This window comes from Musca autumnalis, unplaced genomic scaffold (genome assembly GCF_047663935.1).
Source record: "Musca autumnalis isolate F117 unplaced genomic scaffold, ASM4766393v1 scaffold_2, whole genome shotgun sequence".
Taxonomy (NCBI): domain Eukaryota; kingdom Metazoa; phylum Arthropoda; class Insecta; order Diptera; family Muscidae; genus Musca; species Musca autumnalis.
Genome location: NW_027411755.1, coordinates 185567957 through 185587752, shown reverse-complemented (window position 1 = coordinate 185587752; position 19796 = coordinate 185567957). Strand labels below are relative to the sequence as shown.

The 19796-nt window shown below is 35.9% G+C and overlaps 1 protein-coding gene across 50 annotated transcripts in view; it reads left to right on the top strand.

Annotated features, from left to right (window-relative positions):
• Nhe2 (Na[+]/H[+] hydrogen exchanger 2) overlaps positions 1-19796 on the top strand; it is a 323901-nt gene that overhangs the window by 250418 nt on the left and 53687 nt on the right. For 16 of the 50 annotated variants that reach the window (XM_073970356.1, XM_073970347.1, XM_073970344.1 and 13 more), the window contains 2 exons: positions 1998-2090; positions 17802-18014. In XM_073970356.1, coding sequence (XP_073826457.1) covers positions 1998-2090; positions 17802-18014 — 306 coding nt within the window. Of the gene's footprint in view, positions 1-1961; positions 2091-10236; positions 10489-17801; positions 18015-19796 lie in introns of all 50 variants that reach the window. The other 34 variants (XM_073970353.1, XM_073970346.1, XM_073970342.1 and 31 more) reach the window with 5 other exon arrangements.

The window sequence follows — 19796 nt, the reverse complement described above, 5'->3', positions numbered from 1 at the left end:
TAAAACATCGAAATATTTATCGGAGACCCTATAAAGTATATATATTCTTGATCGGGGTAAAATTCTAAAGTCGCCTTCATATAGCTCCCATAGAACGGTATTTTGATGGCCGCAATAATCCACCGAAATGGCTGAAATTTGGTATTTGGTCTTCATTTGGCGTATTAAACGTTCCATATGAAATTTGTCGGTATAGGTCCACGCCTTTATATAGCCCCCATATAACGTACCTCCCGATTTTCGGTGTTTTGAAGGTTGTGGCCTCAATATCCCTCAGAAATGGCTGACATTTAGTATTTAGTCTTCTTAGGGGTAAAAAAACCTTCCCGCAGAAACTTGTCGGTACAGGTCCACGACTTAGTATAGCCACCCATATAACGGTTCCTCCCTATTTCCGGTATTTTGAAGGTTGTGGCCTCAATATTTCACCGAAATGGCTGAAATTTGGTATTTGGCCTTTGTTGGAGGTACAAGCCTTTCTGACTCAAATTCGTCGGTATAGGTCCACGTTCCGATATAGCCCCTTAGAACGGTACCTCCCGTTTTTCGTAATTCTGAAGGTTGTGACGCCAATATCCCACCGAAGCACTGAAATTTGTTATTTAGTTTTCCATGAGGTTATAAAATATTCCAGTATAGAATTATCAGCATAGGTCCGCGGGTTCCTATATCCCCCATAGAAGCGTACCTCATGATTTGCGGTATTTGAAGGTTTTGCCGAAATATCGAAAATTTGGTATTTAGTCTTCTTTGAGTCTAAAAATTTCCGTCTGAAATTTGTAAGTATAGGTCGACGTTTTTATATAGCCCCATGGAACGGTAACTCCCGAATTTCGTTATTTTGAAGGTTATACTATGTTTAAATTTACGAAATCCACTCGATTTCAGCTGTCAATTCCATTGCACAAACGTCAAATGAAATCGAATCGATTTCAGATGAGTTTTCATTTGACGTATACGCAAAGGAATTGACAGTTGAAATCTAGTGGATTTAGTAAATGTAAAGTATTAGCCACATTAGCCCTGGTCCTTTACGTGCAAGAATCTTCAAGTTTTACCACTTTTTACTCGAAAAGCGTTCCTTTACTTCAGACACCATACAATTCATATGGGAGCAGTTTAAAACTTTTACTACATTTGCCGGTTTTACCATTTTCAAAAGTAAAGGAACAGACCAATTGTTTTACCGATCTTGCTGAAATTTGGTATTTTGGGCCTGTTTATGTATGGCGATCGTTTATAAACGCCTCCTTCTTTTCATCTTTAAAGACTCCTTTCTGGTCGTCGAAAAATATTTCATTCTCTCTCTGGTCATCTATAAAGACTATCTTACCTCTAAAAACGACCTCAGAGCGGTCGGCTCACTCTTTGGAAATGTGCTCATGAAGGTTTCTACATTGCTTCTAAAGTTTACCATATTAGTTACAAAACTTATAACCCTTACAAGATTTACCTATTTTTGATTTATAATTTCTCACATTTTTTTGTTTTATCATTTTTTTCATAATTTCTTACATTTTATTTTTTGTTCCATGTACATAAAAACATATTTCCATACAAAAAAGTGATAAATTCATTTTCATTAAAAAAATGTTTTATTTTAGTTATTACAAAATTATAAAACAAAAAAAATATATATTGGATTTCAAATTAGTTTACATCAAACCCTAATCATACATTTCATTCTTCTTTGTTCTCTCTCTCTTTCTTCTAATCCTCCCAATACACAACTACATCGAACATATTTTGCTTTAATCTGATTGGAAAACAATTTGGAACAACGATATTTGTATAAAATTTACTTCCACAAAAATGTTAATAAAATCAACACTAACCCGTCACTGCTAAACAAACAACACATACAAACCAACAAACACATCCACATCAAAATTCATCAACATCACCTTACTTTATTAACTCTGTGTTTATTAAAAAAATAATAATTTTAATAACCCATAAAGATAATTATATTAATGAAGTTCTTAATGAATCAGCAGAGGAAAATCCCAACAATAAACTAACCGAGGTGACGGTAGTTGGTGAAAATGATGACTGGGAAGATGGCCTAACCTTTACAGCGAAATCATCACGTAAGTATTAAGTGTCCTTTTTTGTGGGTGTTTTTTTAAGTAAATATATTCTCCATTTAAAGTAAGAAACTCACAAAAAAGTTTAGTTTTTCAACTATTTTTGTTGTTTTTGTTGTTACTTTCTCTGTTTTGTTTGAAGTTTTGTTAATTTTATGTTCTTATCTTTGTGTTATTGTCCCCAACAGGCAAAAGTATTTAAATTATAATATTTTTAAGTATTTTCCAGAATTTCCAAATCGTATTGTTTTTTATATACAACAAAAAATCCTTCTTTGTCTTCTATCATATGTCACTCTCTTTCTCTCTATGTCTCTTTATATTGATGTCTAATAATTTTGATAAACAATTAAATTAAATATCCAAAATAAATACCAAAATTTCCTTGTATCCTTTGAGCTTAATAACCAATAAATATAACTCCCACACCAATTGTGTTTGTCCCTCTACCTAAAAAAGAGACCCCTTTGACCTTTACCACACTTTTGTTTATAATTATCCCGTATTAACGATATTTGATTTGTGTAATTTATTTGTTTATATTACAATTTATGTTGTATTTTCAATTATTATACAAGGTGATCTAAAATTGAGCGGTAATATTTAGAATTGAAATTTCAATTTTTTAAATACACATTTAATTATTTTATTAATTTAATAATTTTCGTTCGCCTTGTATAATTTATTTATGTATCTAATTTTTTTATAAAGCAAACAAAAATGCCATAGTTTTATTTTGTTCCCTATAGGTTATCTTTGTTGGTGTTTAGATTTTGAAAGGGACTTTTTTAATAGAGAGTTTACACACTGAGCGCAGTTGAGAGGTTGCTAGATATGATTGTAAAACCCTTAATTTTGAGTCGAAATAATGCAGAATTGAACTTTGTTAAATATTTACACTAATAGTCGGATATTTAATAATTCGATTGTAGTTCTTATAATCCAGCATTGGTAAGAGTGATACTCCTTTAATATTTGTTTTCTAAAATCTTAGGAAATTAATTAAATATATTTTCAATACATTTCAAATAAATATCCTGAAAATAGGATTTAAGGGGTTACCCCCACTTGACGCTTCCGAAAAACCGGTTGCCACAGCTTAAAACCACATTTGAGGCAGTCATCTGTACTTCAGGTTTCAGGAGGTTGATATAGATATTTAAGTACTTGAAGATACCAGAATGGAGTTGAGATAATACTGATCTGGTCTCCCTAGGTGGAGTCCTGTTATTGTTGTTAGTTTTTTGCTTAATCTGGCTCTAGGCCAATCTCCAGTTCTAGGAATGTAAGCAGAAACATTCCTAGAACTGGAGATAGACCCAGAGCCAGATAACCACAAAGCTACTAAAGTTTTTTGAGTAGGTTTCACAGAGCAGTTGAAAAGGTGCAGTGTGTCGTGCGGGACTGTGCCGCATGCTGGGCAGTCCACCATATAATGATTAGGATCGCTCTAACGGTAACATACGAGAAAATTCTGCAACGAAAGCATGCCATTGTATTGCTATACTAGAAGAATCTTTGTCCCATCATGCTGATGGTCCACTGGAGACATGAGAAGGTACTCTGTTGCAATTCTCAGGGTGACATTCTGAAAAGTTTGAATATTTTTTCATCGCATTGCACTTATATGGTGCCGCATAGCTCACCACAAACTGACCTATCGCGTTATATGTGGTCAACAAGGTTTCTTTATCTACACCCCAAGTGCTGCCGGCTAGGGACTTGAGAACCTTGTTCCTACAGAAAGTTGTCGATATAGGATACTTCTACCTTCTATAAAATTATCGTGTTTTTAGTTGAGTTCTCTCGCCCACGAAGTGAAAAGCAGCAACGAGGATTTTGAAGAAGATAGGTGGAAATTTTGTACCCGAATTAATGATGAGTTGACCATCTGGGGGCTTTTCGCAAGATACATTTTAAAGTAGAGGTGTTCTGTTTCCCTTGGGGGAGGTCATCTATTAAAGATCATCATATATTTTCTGTCGACTATAAAACCCCTTTAAAGGTTTGTTGTTGTCTTTAGAATACTTAAAGAGGTCTTTTGTGGTGTTTAGAAGATCTCAAGAGGTTTTTTTAGTGCCTTTAGGGGATCTCAAGAGGTCTTGTGTTGTTTATAAAAGATCTCAAATGGACTTATGTTGCTTTAGAAGATCTTAAAACATCTTCTGTTGTCCATGGATTCCATTAGAAGTGTTATGTCGACTATAGAAGAGCTATAGAGGTCTTCTGTTGCCTTTACAAGTCTCACTAGGTCTTCTGTTGTCTATGGAATACCACTAGAAGTCTCCTGCTGTCTTTAGAAGACCACTAGAGGTCTTTTGCTGTCTTTAGAATTTCTCAAGAGGTCTTCTGTTGTTTTTAGATGACTTCAAGAGGTTTCCTGTTGTCTATGGAAGACCACTAGCAGTAGTAGTATTATGTCGACTACAAAATACCTTTAGAAGTCTTCTGTTGCCTTCTGAAGACCTTAAGAGGTCTTCTCTTACCTTTGGAAGACCTCAAGAGGCCTTTTCCTGCCTTTAGAAAATCTCAAGACGTCTTCTCTTGCCATTAATGGATCTCTGTTCTGTTGCCTTTAGACGATTTTAGGAAGCCTTTTGCTGTCAATGGTAGACCACCAGAGGTCTTCTCTCGACAGTAGAAGACCGTTAGAGGACTTTGTTGCCCTTAAAAGACGTCAAGAGGCCTTCTGTTGCCTATAGAACACCTAAAGAGGCCTTCTTTTTTATAGAACACCTCAAATTACCTTCTATTGTCCTTAAAATACCTCAGCAGGTCTTCTGCTGTCTATGGAACGCAGCTAGAGCTGTCGACTAAAGAATGCCTTTTGAAGTATTCTGTCGCATTTAGAAGACCTCAAGTGGTCTTCGGTTGCCTTAAGAAGACATCAAGAGTCCTTCCGTTTTCCATTGATGGCCTTAAGGAATCTTATGTTGTCTATAGAAAGTCTCTAGAGGACTTATGTTGCCTTTTGAAGACCGCAGGAGGTATTCTGTTGTCTAAAGATGACTTCAAGAGGTACTCTGTAGTTTATAGAAAACTTCCAGAAATATTCTGTTTTCTACGTAAGACGTCAAGAGGTCTTCTGTTGCCTATGGAAAACCGCTAGAGGTCTTCTTCGACTAGAATACCTTAAGAGGCCTTCTGTTGCCTAAAGAAGCCTCTGCTGTTTTAAGAAGTTATCAATAGGTCTTCCATTGCCTTAAGAAGACCTCAAGAGGTCTACTGTTGTCTGTAGAAGGCATCTAAAGGACATCTGTTGAAGACTTCAGTAGTGCTTCTGTTGCCTTTTGAAGACCTCAAGAGGTCTACTATTGCCTAAAGATGACTTCAAGAGTTGTCTATATATTGCCCACGAAGTGAAAAGCAGCAACGCTGACTTTGAAGGAGATAGGTGGAAATTGTGTACCCGAATAAATGACGAGTTGACCATTTGTTGAAGGACTAGGGGCTTTTTGCAAGATACATATTAAAGTAGAGGTCTTCTGTTTCCCTTACGGGAGGTCATCTATGGAAGACCATCAGATGTTTTCACTCGACTATAGAACCCCTTTAAAGGTCTTTTGTTGTCCTTGGAATATTTAAAGAGGTCTTTTGTGGTGTTTAGAAGACCTCAAGAGGTTTTTTGTGGTGTTTAGAAGACCTCAAGAGGTCTTTTCGTGCCTTTAGGGGATCTCAAGAGGTCTTGTGTTGTTTATAAAAGACCTCAAATGGACTTATGTTGCCTTCAGAAGATCTTAAAACGTTTTCTGTTGTCCATGGTTTCCATTAGAAGTGTTGTGTCGACTATAGAAGAGCTATAGAGATCTTCTGTTGCCTTTACAAGTCTCACTAGGTCTTCTGTTGTCTCCTACTGTCTTTAGAATACCACTAGAGGTCTTTTGCTGTCTTTAGAATTTCTCAAGAGGTCTTCTGTTGATTTTAGATGACTTCAAGAGGTTTCCTGTTGTCTATGGAAGACCACTGGCTGTAGGAGTATTATGTCGACTACAGAATACCTTTAGAAGTCTTCTGTTGCGTTCTGAGACCTTAAGAGGCCTTCTCTTACCTTTAGAAGAACTCAAGAGGTCTTTTCGTGCCTTTAAACAATCTCAAGAGGTCTTCTCTTGCCATTAAGGGATCTCTGTTCTGTTGCCTTTAGAAGATTTTAGGGAGCCTTTTGCTATCAATGGTAGACCACCAGAGGTCTTCTCCCGACTTTAGAAGACCGTTAGAGGACTTCTGTTGCCCTTTAAAGACGTCAAGAGGCCTTCTGTTGCGTATAGAACACCTCAGGAGGTCTTCTTTTTTATAGAATACCTCAAATGACCTTCTGTTGTCCTTAAAAGACCTTAGGAGTTCTTTTGTTGTCTATGGAACGAAGCTAGAGCTGTCGACTATAGAAGGCCTTTTGAAGTCTTCTGTCGCTTTTAGAAGACCTCTAGTCCTCTAGAGGACTTCTGTTTTTTCTTATGTTGTCTATAGAAGGCCTCTAGAAGACTTTTGTTTCCTTTTGAAGACCGCAAAAGATCTTCTGTTGTTTATAAAAGACTTTCAGAGATATTCTGTTGTCTATGGAAGACCACAAGAGGTCCTGTATTGCTTATGGAATACCGCTAGAGGTCTTCTTCGACTATAGAAGACCTTAAGAGACTTTTTGTTGCCTAAAGAAGACCTTAAGAAGCCTCTGCTGCTTTAAGAAGTTATCAATAGGTCTTCCGTTGCCTTAAGAAGTCCTCATGAGGTCTATTTTTTCTATAGAAGGCATCTAAAGGACATATGTTGTCTTTCGAAGACTTCAGTAGTGCTTCTGTTGCCTTTTGAGGTCTCAAATGGTCTACTGTTGCCTAAAGAAGACTTCAAGAATTGTCTATAGAAGTCCTTTAGAGGACTTCTGTTTTTTTCTCTCTCAGGGTATCTTATGTAGTCTATAGAAGGCCTCTAGAAGAATTATGTTGCCTTCTGAAGACCGCAAGAGGTTTTCTGCTGTCTAGAGGTGACTTCAAGAGGTACTCTGTTGTTTATAAAAGACTTCCAGAGATATTCTGTTGTCCACGGAAGACCTCAAGAGGTCTACTGTTGCCTAAAGATGAATTAAAGAGTTGTCTATTGAAGTCCTTTAGAAGACTTTTTTTCTCAGGGGATGTTATGTAGTCTATAGAAGGTCTCTAGAAGACTTATGTTGCCTTTTGAAGAACGCAGGAGGTATTCTGTTCTCTAAAGATGACTTCAAGAGGTACTCTGTTGTTTATAGAAGATATTCTGTTGTCTATGGAAGACCTCAAGAGGTCTTATATTGCCTATGGAATACCGCTAGAGGTCCTCTACGACTATAGCAGATCTTAAGAGGCCTTCTTTTGCCTAAAGAAGACCTTAATAAGCCACTGCTGCTTTAAGAAGTTATCAATAGGTCTTCCGTTGCCTTAAGAAGTCCTCATGAGGTCTATTTTTTCTATAGAAGGCATCTAAAGGAGATCTGTTGTATTTTTAAGACTTTAGTAGTGCTTCTGTTGCCTTTTGAAGGCCTCAAGAGGTCTACTGTTGCCTAAAGAAGACTTCAAGAATTGTCTATAGAAGTCCTTTAGAGGACTTCTGTTTTTTTCTCAGGGGATCTTATGTTGTCTATAGAAGGCCTCTAGAGGACTTATATTGCCTTTTGAAGACCGCAGGGGGTATTCTGTTGTCTAAAGATGACTTCAAGAAGTACTCTGTTGTTTATAGAAGACTTCTAGAGATATTCTGCTGCCTATGGAAAACCGCTAGAGGTCTTCTTCGACTATAGAATACATTAAGAGGCCTTCTGCTGCATAAAGAAGACTTTAAGACGCCTTTGCTGTTTTAAGAAGTTATTAATAAGTCTTCTGTTGCCTTAAGAATACCTCAAGAGGTCTATTTTTGTCTATAGAAGACATCTGTCTTCTGCTGTTTTTGGAAGGCAGCTAGAGCTGTCGACTATAGAAGACCTTTGAAGTCTTCTGTCGCCTTTAGAAGACCTGAAGAGGTCTTCTGTTGCCTTAAGAAGACATCAAGAGTCCTTCCGTTTTCCATTGATGGCCACAAGTTATCTACTGTTGCCTAAAGATGACTTCAAGAGTTGTGTATTGAAGTCCTTTAGAGGACTTCTGTTTTTTTCTCAGATGACCTTATGTTATCTATAGAAGGCCTCCTTTAGAGGACTTCTGTTTTTTTTTTCTCAGATGACCTTATGTTATCTATAGAAGGCCTCTAGATTACTTATATTGCCTTTTGAAGACCGCAGGAGGTCTTATGTTGTCGAAAGATGACTTCAAGAGGTACTCTGTTGTTTACAGAAGACTTCCAGAGATATTTTGTTGTCTACGGAAGACCTTAAGTGGTCTACTGTTTCCTAAAAATGACTTCAAAAGGTACTCTGTTGTCTACGGAAGATCTCTGAAGAGGTCTTCTATTACCTCTTTTGCCTTAAGAAGATCTTAAGAGGTCTTCCGTTTTCCAGGCCTTCAGAAGATATAACGAGTTTTTTCTTGTAGAGGACTTATGTTGTCTTTTAAAGACCTTTAGAGTGCTTCTATCGCCTTTTGAAGTCTACTGTTGCCTAAAGACTTCAAGAGGTACCTCAAGACCTCAAGATATTTTCTTGTCTATCTTAAGGGGTCTTCTATTACCTCTTTTGTCTTAAGAAGATCTTAAGAGGTCTTCCGTTTTCCATAGAAGAAACCGATTATAGAAGATAATTAGGGGTTTTCCGTTTTCCATAGAAGAGAGGTCTTCTGTTGTCTACAGAAGACTTGTAGTGGTCTACTGTTGCCTTTAGAAGACCTCAAGAGGTTGTCTGTAGACATCAGAGAGTTGTTTTTAGCATCGAGCTATTATTCTGTAGCATCGAGCTATTATTCTGTAGTCAATAGAATACCTCAAATGCTCTGCTGTTGTTTTTGGAGGACTTTAAAAGGGTTTCTGTTTGTGGTAGAAAGAATTCAAAGGAACTCTTGTGGTCTTCAGAAGACCTCAAGAGGTTATCTACAGACCTCAAGTGTTCTTCTGTTGTCTATAGAGGGTCTCACGATATCTTCTGTTGCCTGTAGAAGACATCAAGAGTTCTTTGAGTGGCATTCTTTTCTTAATGTAAGAGATCTTCTCTAGTAGACCGCAAGGTATATTCTGTTGTCGATAGATGAACTCAAGACACCTTTTGCCTTTAGAATATCTCATTGGTCTTCTCATGCCTATAAAACACCCAAGAGGTCTTCTGTTGTTTTCAGAAAATCTCAAATGTCTTCTATTGTCTATAGTAGACCTCAGGAGATTTTATAGTGCTTCATATAACTGATGTGTTATGTATTTTATATTCCATACCAGTAATGTACAGTTTAAACATGCGCACACAGTCCACTGTAGAAAAAAATGTTGCTAAAAAAATAATGTTTCGTCTCGTAAAGTGTAGCATCCTCAAGTTAAGCGGGAAACGTCCTTAAAATACATCTAAATACCGTTTCTATAAATTCTATGTTTTCATATATTTTATGTATTATTTTTGGAGACATGGTCCTTCGACTTATGTGCAACACTTTAGATGTTGACCAGAGTTCAAAAATGCTCCTCAACTGTGCTCATTATCTAGATACAAATGTTAAAATAGATGTTTCATTTTTTAATTTTTATAATGCGCAGTTCTTTTATGGCGTAAAAGATTCACAGAACGGTTATTACAGAAATCGCTAAAAAACTATCATTTTCATTACTCTGCTTTCGTTAACAATTTATGTTATGTTAACAATTTAAAAATATAAAAAAATGTTAACAACAAATTATATTTGTAATAACTTCAAAACTATTTCTTGTTTTTCTTTTGTTTGTTTGTATTCTTCTATTTAAAAAATGAAAAAAAAAACTGTAAAAAAAACTTACTTACGCCTTGCTAATCCTGTGCCATAACTTTGAAATAATTTCTATAAATATCTATGTAAACAACAACAATTATTGTATAAAATCTAAACAACGAAATACTTGGATTACGATATGAAAAAAACAAACGATTAAAAAACTACAATGTAACACTACTCTACAAAAATATGTGCTCACCTTTAAACACTTACAAACAAAACAATACTACAACACCCACAACCAATACAACAACACTCTACAACAACAACCACAAAATCTGTATATGTAACTGCCATCATCTTGACAGCGGATTCTGATCGTGCCAATAATAATTCATTAATTGCTCACATACAAAATTTACCCGGTTTTGATGCTTCCAAAGCTCGCATTGTTCAGCATTATGCCACACCGTCGTCATCGTCAGGTGCACGAGAACAACAACCTACATACAGTGGCAGCGAGAGTCCTGAAAAACTACTTTCACCTGATCCTCCGATTGGCCCAACAGCGGCCGAATTAATATTACCCTGGCGCAGGGATCGTTCCTATCAGAGCATTGGTAATTGATGGCCGTCGTTAAATATGTAGCTCCCAAACAAAAAAAAAAAAACCGTATCGCTGCTCTCTATATATCTCTCTCATTACTCTCTGTTGTCTTTGAATATAATTGCATATATTTTTTCTCGTTGTAAAAGAAGTTGTTATAACAAAGAACGGAGTTCATTAATTCATTTTCGAGAACAGAACGAAATAACAGAAACATTTTTTATATATAACATTAAGTAACTATTTTCATAATTGGCAATTTTTGATTAATGTGTTTTTTTGTAAAAGACAAAACTTTTTTTCGATTTCCTTTGTAGTGATGTTTTGTTATAACGCACTGGTTAAAATACCATTTACAGCTTTCTATGTACAGATTTGGTTTTTTTATTCTTACTTTTTTTATAAAATTATTTAAGTTTTTAATGGTTGGCATTCAAATAGTTTTATGGATTTAAAAATTAAATGTACAATAAGTGATGACAAGGTATTTCAAGGAAAACCTGTTGTCATGTTGTGTTCTATTGTCAATGGAAGACGTCTAGATGTCTTCTGTTGTCTTTAGAAGATTTCAGAAAGTCTGTAATAGCCTTTAGAAGACGTCACTATGTTTACCATTGCCTATAACTTACCTCAAGAGGTCTTCTGTTGCCTACAGAAGACATTAATATGAAGTATAAAGGAGGTACCTCTAGAGGTCTTCTCTTATTATTAGAATATCTGCAAAAGCCCTTTATTGCCTATACAATATCTCAAGAGGCCTTCAGTTGCTATTAAAAAAATTCAAAGTTCTTCTGCCGCCTTTATAATATATATGAAAAAAAGCATTATTTTGTCTATAGAAGACTTCAAGAGGTGTTGTATTGCCTATTTAAGATCTCTAGAGTCATTCTATTGTAAATGGAAGAGCTCTATAGATCTTTTGTTGTTTACAAGAACCCAATAGGTATTATGTTGCCTATAGAACACCTCAGGCGGCCGTCTGTTGTCTATGAAAGCCTCCAATATATCCTATGTTTTCCCATAGAAGACTTCAACAGACCTTCTGTTGTCAGTAGAATATCTCAAGCAGGCATCTTTTGTCTCTAGAAGACCTCAGGATGCCTTCTGTTATCTTTAAAATGATCCAAGAAATCTTCTATGACCTTAAGAAGGTCTCAATAGCTCTTCTGTTGTCTTAAGGGATTATCCTTAGTTGTGCAGACAAAAAATCATTTTTCATGATTTGTTTCCAAAAATACTACCAATAATTTTAAGTAGACCTTTTTTCTACCTGAAATAGCACATCTTAAACTTCGGGAATTTTTGATGTTGATAAATATTGCATAGTTTTGTGGAACCCTTTTTTTGTAGAAGCGTTTTGCGGTGACAACGATAGCTCATAAACGGATGGACCGATCTAATCGTGTTTTTTAGCGTCACCAGAGCTCCGAAATACTCCCTCGAGTTTCACTCGGGTGGACCTCCGACCACCCTTTCCGAACTTAGGAACAACCACCTCTGGACCTCCGACCATCCTCTCCGAAATTCGCAACACTCTGGACCTCCGGCCACCCTCCTCCGAACGTCGGAACAATCTACTCTGGACCTCCGACCAACCTCCTCCGAACTTCGGAACAACCTCCTCTGGACCTCCGAACAACTTGCTCTTTCCATATTCATTCCATAGGAACATCAAAACCTGTTCGCTACTACACACGCAAGAACACACAAACAGCAAAAAAATATTTTTTTACTTGATTTTACTCTTCGAGCAAACTCGTACTTTATTTCGAGTATTTTCACTCGCACTCTTGTTTTTAAACCAAGAGTATTCGCGAGTGCTGCCAAATAAAATAAAAGAGTGGAGAGTAAACTTATTGTAAAACTCGTACTCTTCGAGTACTCCCACTCGCTGGTATTTTTCACTCACGATTAAAAACGAGCAAATCGGAGCTCTGGTTGTCACCGACTTTAAAAATGCCATTTCGAGAAACACTCGTTTAAAGTTTCTATGCTACATACAAATTACAATAAACTGTTCCCTTCCAATGCTCATATCTCAGCCAATTTTGCTGCGATCAACTTGAAATTTTCTGCGGCATACTTTATACTACCTGTATTTCAAAATATGCCAATAATTTTTTGAAAGTGACAAGTAAAGTAAAAAAACCTCTAAAGATCTTTTGTTCTCCATAGAATACTTCAAGAGGCCTTCTGCTGTCTTTAGAAAATCTTTAAAGACCTTTTGTTCTCTATAGAAGACCTCAGGATGTTTTCTGCTGCCTTTAAACGACTTCTGGATGTCTTTAAAGTACTTCAAAAGTCTTATTTATCTTTAGAAGAAAAGGTGTCCTGTTGTCTAAAAATGAGTTTCTGCTGCTTATGTAAGACCTTTAGAAGTACTCTGTGGTCCATGGAAGACCTCCAGAGGTCTTCTGTTGTGAAGAACACCGCAATAGGTCTTCTAACATCTATGGAATACTATATTAAATACTCTTTGGTCTATAGAAGACCTCAAATGGCCTTCTATTGTCTTTAAAAGACTTCAAGAGGTCTTCTGTTGCCTACAGAAGACCTCAAGAAGTATTCTGTTGTCTTAAGAAGACCTGAAGTGGTCTTCTGTTTTATGTAAAAGACCTAAAAAGGTCTTATGTTGTCTATTCAAGACCTCAAGAGATCTTCGATTACCTCAAGAAGCCTTCTGCTGTCTGTAAAAAACCACAAGAAATTTTCTGTTGTTTAAAGAAGACCTCAAGAGGCCTTCTATAGTCATTAGAAAATCTCTAAATATAGTTTGTGCTCTGTAGAATACCTCAAGATGTATTCTGATGCCTTAAGAAGACTTCTGGATGCCTTTTCTTGTCTTTAATATACTTCCAAGGTCTCCTATTGCCTGTAGAGATGTCAAAAGATATTTTGCTGTCTATAGAAGGCGTCACAAGGTCTTCTGTGCTTATGTAGGACCTCTAGAGGATCCTGCTGCTTATGTAAGACCTTTCTGTTGTCTATGGGAGACTCCAATAATTCTTTTGTCTATAACTGATCTCAAATGGGCTCCTATCGTCTTTAGAAGACTTCAAGATATCTTCTCTTGTCTACAGAAGAGGTATTCTAATGTCTCACGAAGACCTGAAGTGGTTTTCTAATTTCTATAGAAGACCTGAAGTGGTCTTCTGTATTTTATAGACCTCAAGTGACCTTCTGGTGTCTTAAGACCTTAAGAGGTCTTCTGTTGTCTATAGAAGACCCAAATAGGTATTCTGTTGTATATAGAAGACCCTAGGAGGAATTACATTGCTGTCTGTATAAGATCCCAAAAGGTCTTGAAGACCCCAAGAGGTATTCTGTTTTATATAGAAGACCATAACAGGTATTCTGTTGTGTATGGAATACCCAATAAATCTTATATCGTCTTTAGAAGAGTTTAAGAGGTCTTTTGCTTCCTCTAAAAGGCCTCAATAGGTATTCCGATGTCATAGTAAGATCAAGATGCCATCTGGTGTTTTAAGAAAACCTCAAGAGGTCTTCTGTTGTCTATAGAAGACCCAAAGAGGTATTCTGTTGTCTATAGAAGACCCAAAGTGGTATTTTGTTGAATATAGAAGACCTCAATAGGTCTTCTGTGGTCTATGAAATATCCCAATAAATCTTCTATCGTCTTTAGAAGGCCTCAAGGGGCATTCTGTTTCCTCTAAAATACCTCAATAGGTATTTTGATGCCTTAGGAACATCTTCTTTTGTCTATAGAAGACCTCAAGATGCCTTCTGGTGTCTTAAGAAGACCTCAAGACGTCTTCTATTAGACGTATTCTGTTGTCTATTAAACCCCTAAAAATCTTCAATTGTCTTTAGAAGACTTGAAGGGGTTTTCTGTTTCTCTAAAAGTTGTATTAGGAAGATCTGCAGTGATATTCTTTTGTCTATAGAAGGCCTTAAGATGTCTTCTGGTGGTGAAGATGTCAACAGGTTTTACATTGTCTTTAGAAGACCTCCAGAGGTCTTCGGTTGTCTTCAGAAGACACCTAAAGGCATTCCTCTAGATATCGTCAGTTATGTAGAAGAAAGAAAATGTCTCAGTAGGTATTATGTTATCTTATTAACACATGTTTTGGTCATCTGTTGTCTTTAGAAGACCTCAATAGGTATTCTGTTGTCTATAGAAGATCCCAAGAAGTCTTTTCTTGCTCCAAGACCCCAAGAGGTCTTCTGCTGTCTTTGAAGGCCTCTATAGGTATTATGTTGCCCATTGAAGACCTCTAGAGGTCTTTTGTTGTTTAGAAGACCCTACGAGGTATGCTGGTGTTGTAACAGTATTTGATCTGTTTGGTAGCATTATTTAATCTAGGTAGGTTTGGCAGGACAGTTGAAATGTGCCCTATAGGATCCTTGCTCTATACGAATTCGGACCGCTGCACCATCCCAAGCGCAGTTGAGCCAAAACTAATCTGGTTTGTAGTGGCAGCTGAGACTCCTCAGCTGCTATATAAGGGGGGATGTTCTCCGAAGACCGCATTCACGGTAGTTGTTTATGGCATCTGGGACTGCATCCGTGTGAATGCCACATATTCTCCCTTGTAACGTTGGACCTCTCTAGATCATGAAGATCTCTTCTGAGATGCCTTGATGGGGGCTGTTCTCTATGGCCGATTTGACCGAACCTTAGCACACCGTAAAGTATGTTCCAAACGAACTTAAAGTTTCAAGAAGGTCTATACCGGACAACTACTTTAGGTACCAACCTCACAAACGTTCCAATTTCTCACTTTAGTTCAGTTTAAGGGTTGTTCGCTTATTGGCACCATAACTGTCGAAAGGAATGTCTGCAAAAATTAGATCTGGTTCCTCCGTAAATGTTGATCACTTTTTTGCTTCATTCCAGTGTAGGTACACTTCTCCAATCGTGTTGAAATTTTTTAGCGGGTACTCATTATCATATCATTTTTTGATAGTAAAAGCCAATACATTTTCGCTAACCCTGCGTTTACAAATGCCAGTATTGGCAAGACAATAGCAAAAATACAAACTTTTTTCACAAATACATTTAAAAATTTTTAAATATGTTTAGAGAAAAGTATGAATATATTGGTGAAAATGGTTTGTAACTTTGCTATTGTCTTGCCAATACTGTCTGTGTGTAAACGCCTAGTTAGGGCCCGATGACTAGACAGGACCGTCACGCAATTCCGATTTTATTGATTGGTCGGAATGGGTAAACAACTTGTTCAAACTCTTTAGAGTACTAATATACAAAGTATATTTCAATTAACAAGTTCGACACTCCGTTTGAACTCCGCGATTAAATGAAGTATCGTATCAGTGTTATAAGAAAAGTCTCAACCTTGTCCTTTTTAGGATGTTTGTGAAAGAAGAAAATTCGTTTTTTGTCTTGAAAATGGACCAAGGTGTTCGAATGTATACCGACCATTCAAAGGCTATGCACGGTGCGCCTTAACTAAATTTAAATGGAAGGAGCTTACACCTGGGAAGTTTTTTGAAACTACAATGTTCATAGATGAGAAAAATCAAAAAACCAAAAAAATAGCCGGAGGGATTTTTAAATAAATGGCGATCAAAGTTCGCATTTTTAGGGGGTTTTTTTTATCGAAATGAGACTAAAGAAAATGTTGTAGCAGTGAAAATTCTCTACGAGATTAACGTTCAAGATATTGGAAGGTCCTTCCATTTAAATTTAGTTAAGGCGCACCGTGTATGTTTTATTTGTTTTGAAGATATTAGTTCTGTTCCTTTACATGCAAGAATCGTCAAGCTTTACCACTTTTTATACGAAAAATGTTTCTTTACTTTAGAAATTCACTTTGATAGGGGAGTTGTTCACTACTTTTACTACTTTAGCTACTTTTACCACATTCAAAAGTAAAGGAACATACCCATTATTTACCATTTTCTGTTATGTTATGGGGTTGTATAAGTGTTATTAATACGAATGAACCAGGTGGCGTATTATGAATACGTTCTTTATACGCCTTTTATCACTTTCGTTAATGGTTTTCTTTTTTAAAATGCCAACCATTTTGTTTAATTTGTTTGTTAATTTTTTCTTTGTAATAATTAATGTATATATTTTAACAAAAACTAATAATAAATTATATATTATTTTACCAAAGAAAATGTGTTAAATGCAATGCAATTTCAAGAACATGAAAAAATTGCCAAATTATTAAAAAAACTGAATTTAAATCATTTCATAATTATGTTGATATTTTAGATTTAGATTTACCAATTATCCATAAAAAAATTAAAGCAACCAAAAATACCCATGTGATAGCAAACTGCGTGCCCATTTACTGATAGTAGTTGAACTCTTGCCATCCCATATACCGTCTCATCCAATAGTAGAGAGTGCTTTGAAAATGCTTTGAAAAGCAATTGTTATATATCACATTCTTCTGTATCATTATTATTCTTATTTTTAATGGTCATTTTAATAATGTTTTTTTATTTATTTTTTAGTTTTTAAGTCAATGAGGTTCCAATGAAAAAAGAAGCATGGCATTTTTGTGCATGATTTTTGTTATAACATATTTTTTGTTATATTTTTTTATTTAATTGTTTTAAGTTTATTGGTATGTCTTAGGCACAACATTTTATCATTTTTTCTTTTTTGGGATTATATCATTGTGGTTGTAAATATCATTTTTTTCTAATGTGCCATCTTAATAAAAAATTGTAAATACACGAAATACTTTTTATAATAAAAGATACAACTTTTTACAAAATATAATTGTGACGTAAAAGTAACAAAAAATATGGAACGCTGGGTACAAACTAATATCAATTTAAGACCCAATGGAATGCATGCATTGCATTTCCCAGGTTTTAATATTTGATTTTGAGTTCACCTGAGTTCCTACTTGTTGTTGTTGTATAATTAAATTGAAATATTAATGTTAAATTTTTTTGATATGATTGTAGAGATTTCATCTGTTTTTTTTATTTACACACCACATTTATATAACCTCAAAAACACTTTTGTGTTCATAATAGTTATGCTAAAGACCCGCCCGACCCCCCTCTATCACTTACCATAATTCCTTGCATGACCACTTCCCTGAATTACTCTTTCTGTTTAAGTTTTTTTTTTATTTCTCTTTCGATTTCTCACTTTCTTTCCGTTTCTAGACACATTTTTGTTTTGTTATGTTTTCCGAAACGAAAGAAGAAAAATGTTATGTTTATGTTTAGCTTTTGTGTTGTTTGCATAAATGCTTTTTGCCTCAATAACAAATCAATTTTACAAAAACAAAACGAGTTTTTAAAACTAATTCCGCTGTTTTTTTATTTCATTTTCTTCCACTTTTATTTCCCACCCCTTTGATGTCTACACAGTAGCAGAGCATGCCATACCCGAAGAAGATCGTAATCTATCCCGTGACTCAGATGGTGAAAGACGTGTGGCCACACCCACAGCCACAGAATCCCAGCTGCCATGGAAACGTCAAGGTGATGAAGTTTCCGATGCTGTACAACAAAATGAATTCCCCGCCTGGGCATCGAATAAAGAATATTTGGCCTATAATTCACCAAGTGCTACATTCTTAGGTAAAGTATAAATTTATTTTTGTTAATTATTTGTTATCATAAAAACATTATTGTTATACACTTTAGTATTTTCTAGTCTTAGAAAGAAAGTTTTTGCATAAAGTTGCAATGCAATTCATTGTAGTTAGAAATATCAACAATTTCATTTGAAAGAATTTCAATCAATAATTTTCATATCGAACCAAACAAAGAACACAAATTCGCTTCATGGCTACCTTGTGGCACAGTGTTTTGTGGAACGTATATCACCCTTAACTAACACACGACGCTACGTAGAAAAATATTCACCTTCCTATCACAACAGCGCTCTTTGAATGTCCGGTTTATCCAAATACGTTATGACAGAAAACCCTTTATAGTCCAGTTAAAATAGACATGCGTATAATGGGGAAATAACAAAAATTTCCACAAAGCTGACTTTTTGTGGAAAGATAGGGTTTGTCATTAGAAGTAACGTCCTAAAAGTCTCCAGTGATCCCATGTGTGCAAACGAAGTTATCCAGGGTTAAAGATCATTTTTTGGAGGCCTTATTCAGTCTTTTGAATTTTTCTCAAAAACGGTAAGACCTATCAGAAATCGACTAAAGTAAAAGTTGTAGACTTAAAAAGTGTCTACTAGAATGATCTTTATGATTTTTCGGTAGGAGTCACCATTCTTGAGATATCGTGATATAAGTGTCAAATTACACATGTGAAGAAGTAATCCGCGTAAGAACATCATGAGGTGGAATGGTTAAAATAACAACGCCATGTGTTAGGTATTTCCATAAGCTTTAAAACGATACCCACTTTGCATTAAAGGGATCAGTAGTGCTAGGTCTAAATATGGCCGTTGGGGCAAATGACCGGATATGTCGCTCACGAAAATTATAAATTTCGCTAAGCAGCGCAATAAACCCTACCTTTTGATAACAAATCCCAGAGTTTTCGTTGGGGTCGTTTCCGTTGAACTTTCGATTACACACGTGGTTTAATTGGGCTATTTTTGCATAAAATGACTCTAAACCTGCTCCGATTTTGATGGATTTTTTTAAAGCTAGGTATAATATCGCTCTATAACATATATTTTTTTGGGGACAGACCCGGTTACTCCAGTTATTTCAGCCGGTTCACCAGAATATGTGCGTATTTCCCTTATAAGTGCATACAAAATGATGTGTTTTTTAGAACCGATATTCTCAAGAAAAGTTCCTTCTAGAAAAAAAATATGAAGACCCAAGTCACTTTTTGATCAGACCCACCGTTTCAAGATAAAATCGGGAAAAATAAAAAATCCCTAAATTTTGACCTTTACCCCCCAAATAACTGTTTTTGTCCACTTGGGATCGGTTAGGAAATTGCTTCTAATGGCAAACCCTAGCTCTCTAGCAACAGTTTAGCTTTCAAAGTCTATTTTAACTGGGCTATTTAAAACAAAAAAAAAAAAAAAAAAAACAAGTAAAAAAGTATCAGTGGGCTTTGCCGGCAGAGGTATACCCTCAGCATATGTGAATTGAGACTTTCATCTGCGGAGAGATCGAATGTATTTAGGGTGTTTCCAAATTTTGTGGCCCTGTTTGGACATTTGAACTTGCCGATAAAAATATGGACTAGGATTAAAGTTCAAAATTGCTGCGGAGGAGGTACTTAAAACATGGGTGACCAAGAAGAGAACAGACCAAAATGTGAATGTATTCAAACTATTGGCATCTTATGACTGTGTGTTAGTGTGTTTTAATGCACGCACGCTACAAAACAAAAACAAATCAAAACATTATCTCTCTTTCGTACGCTCTTTCTATG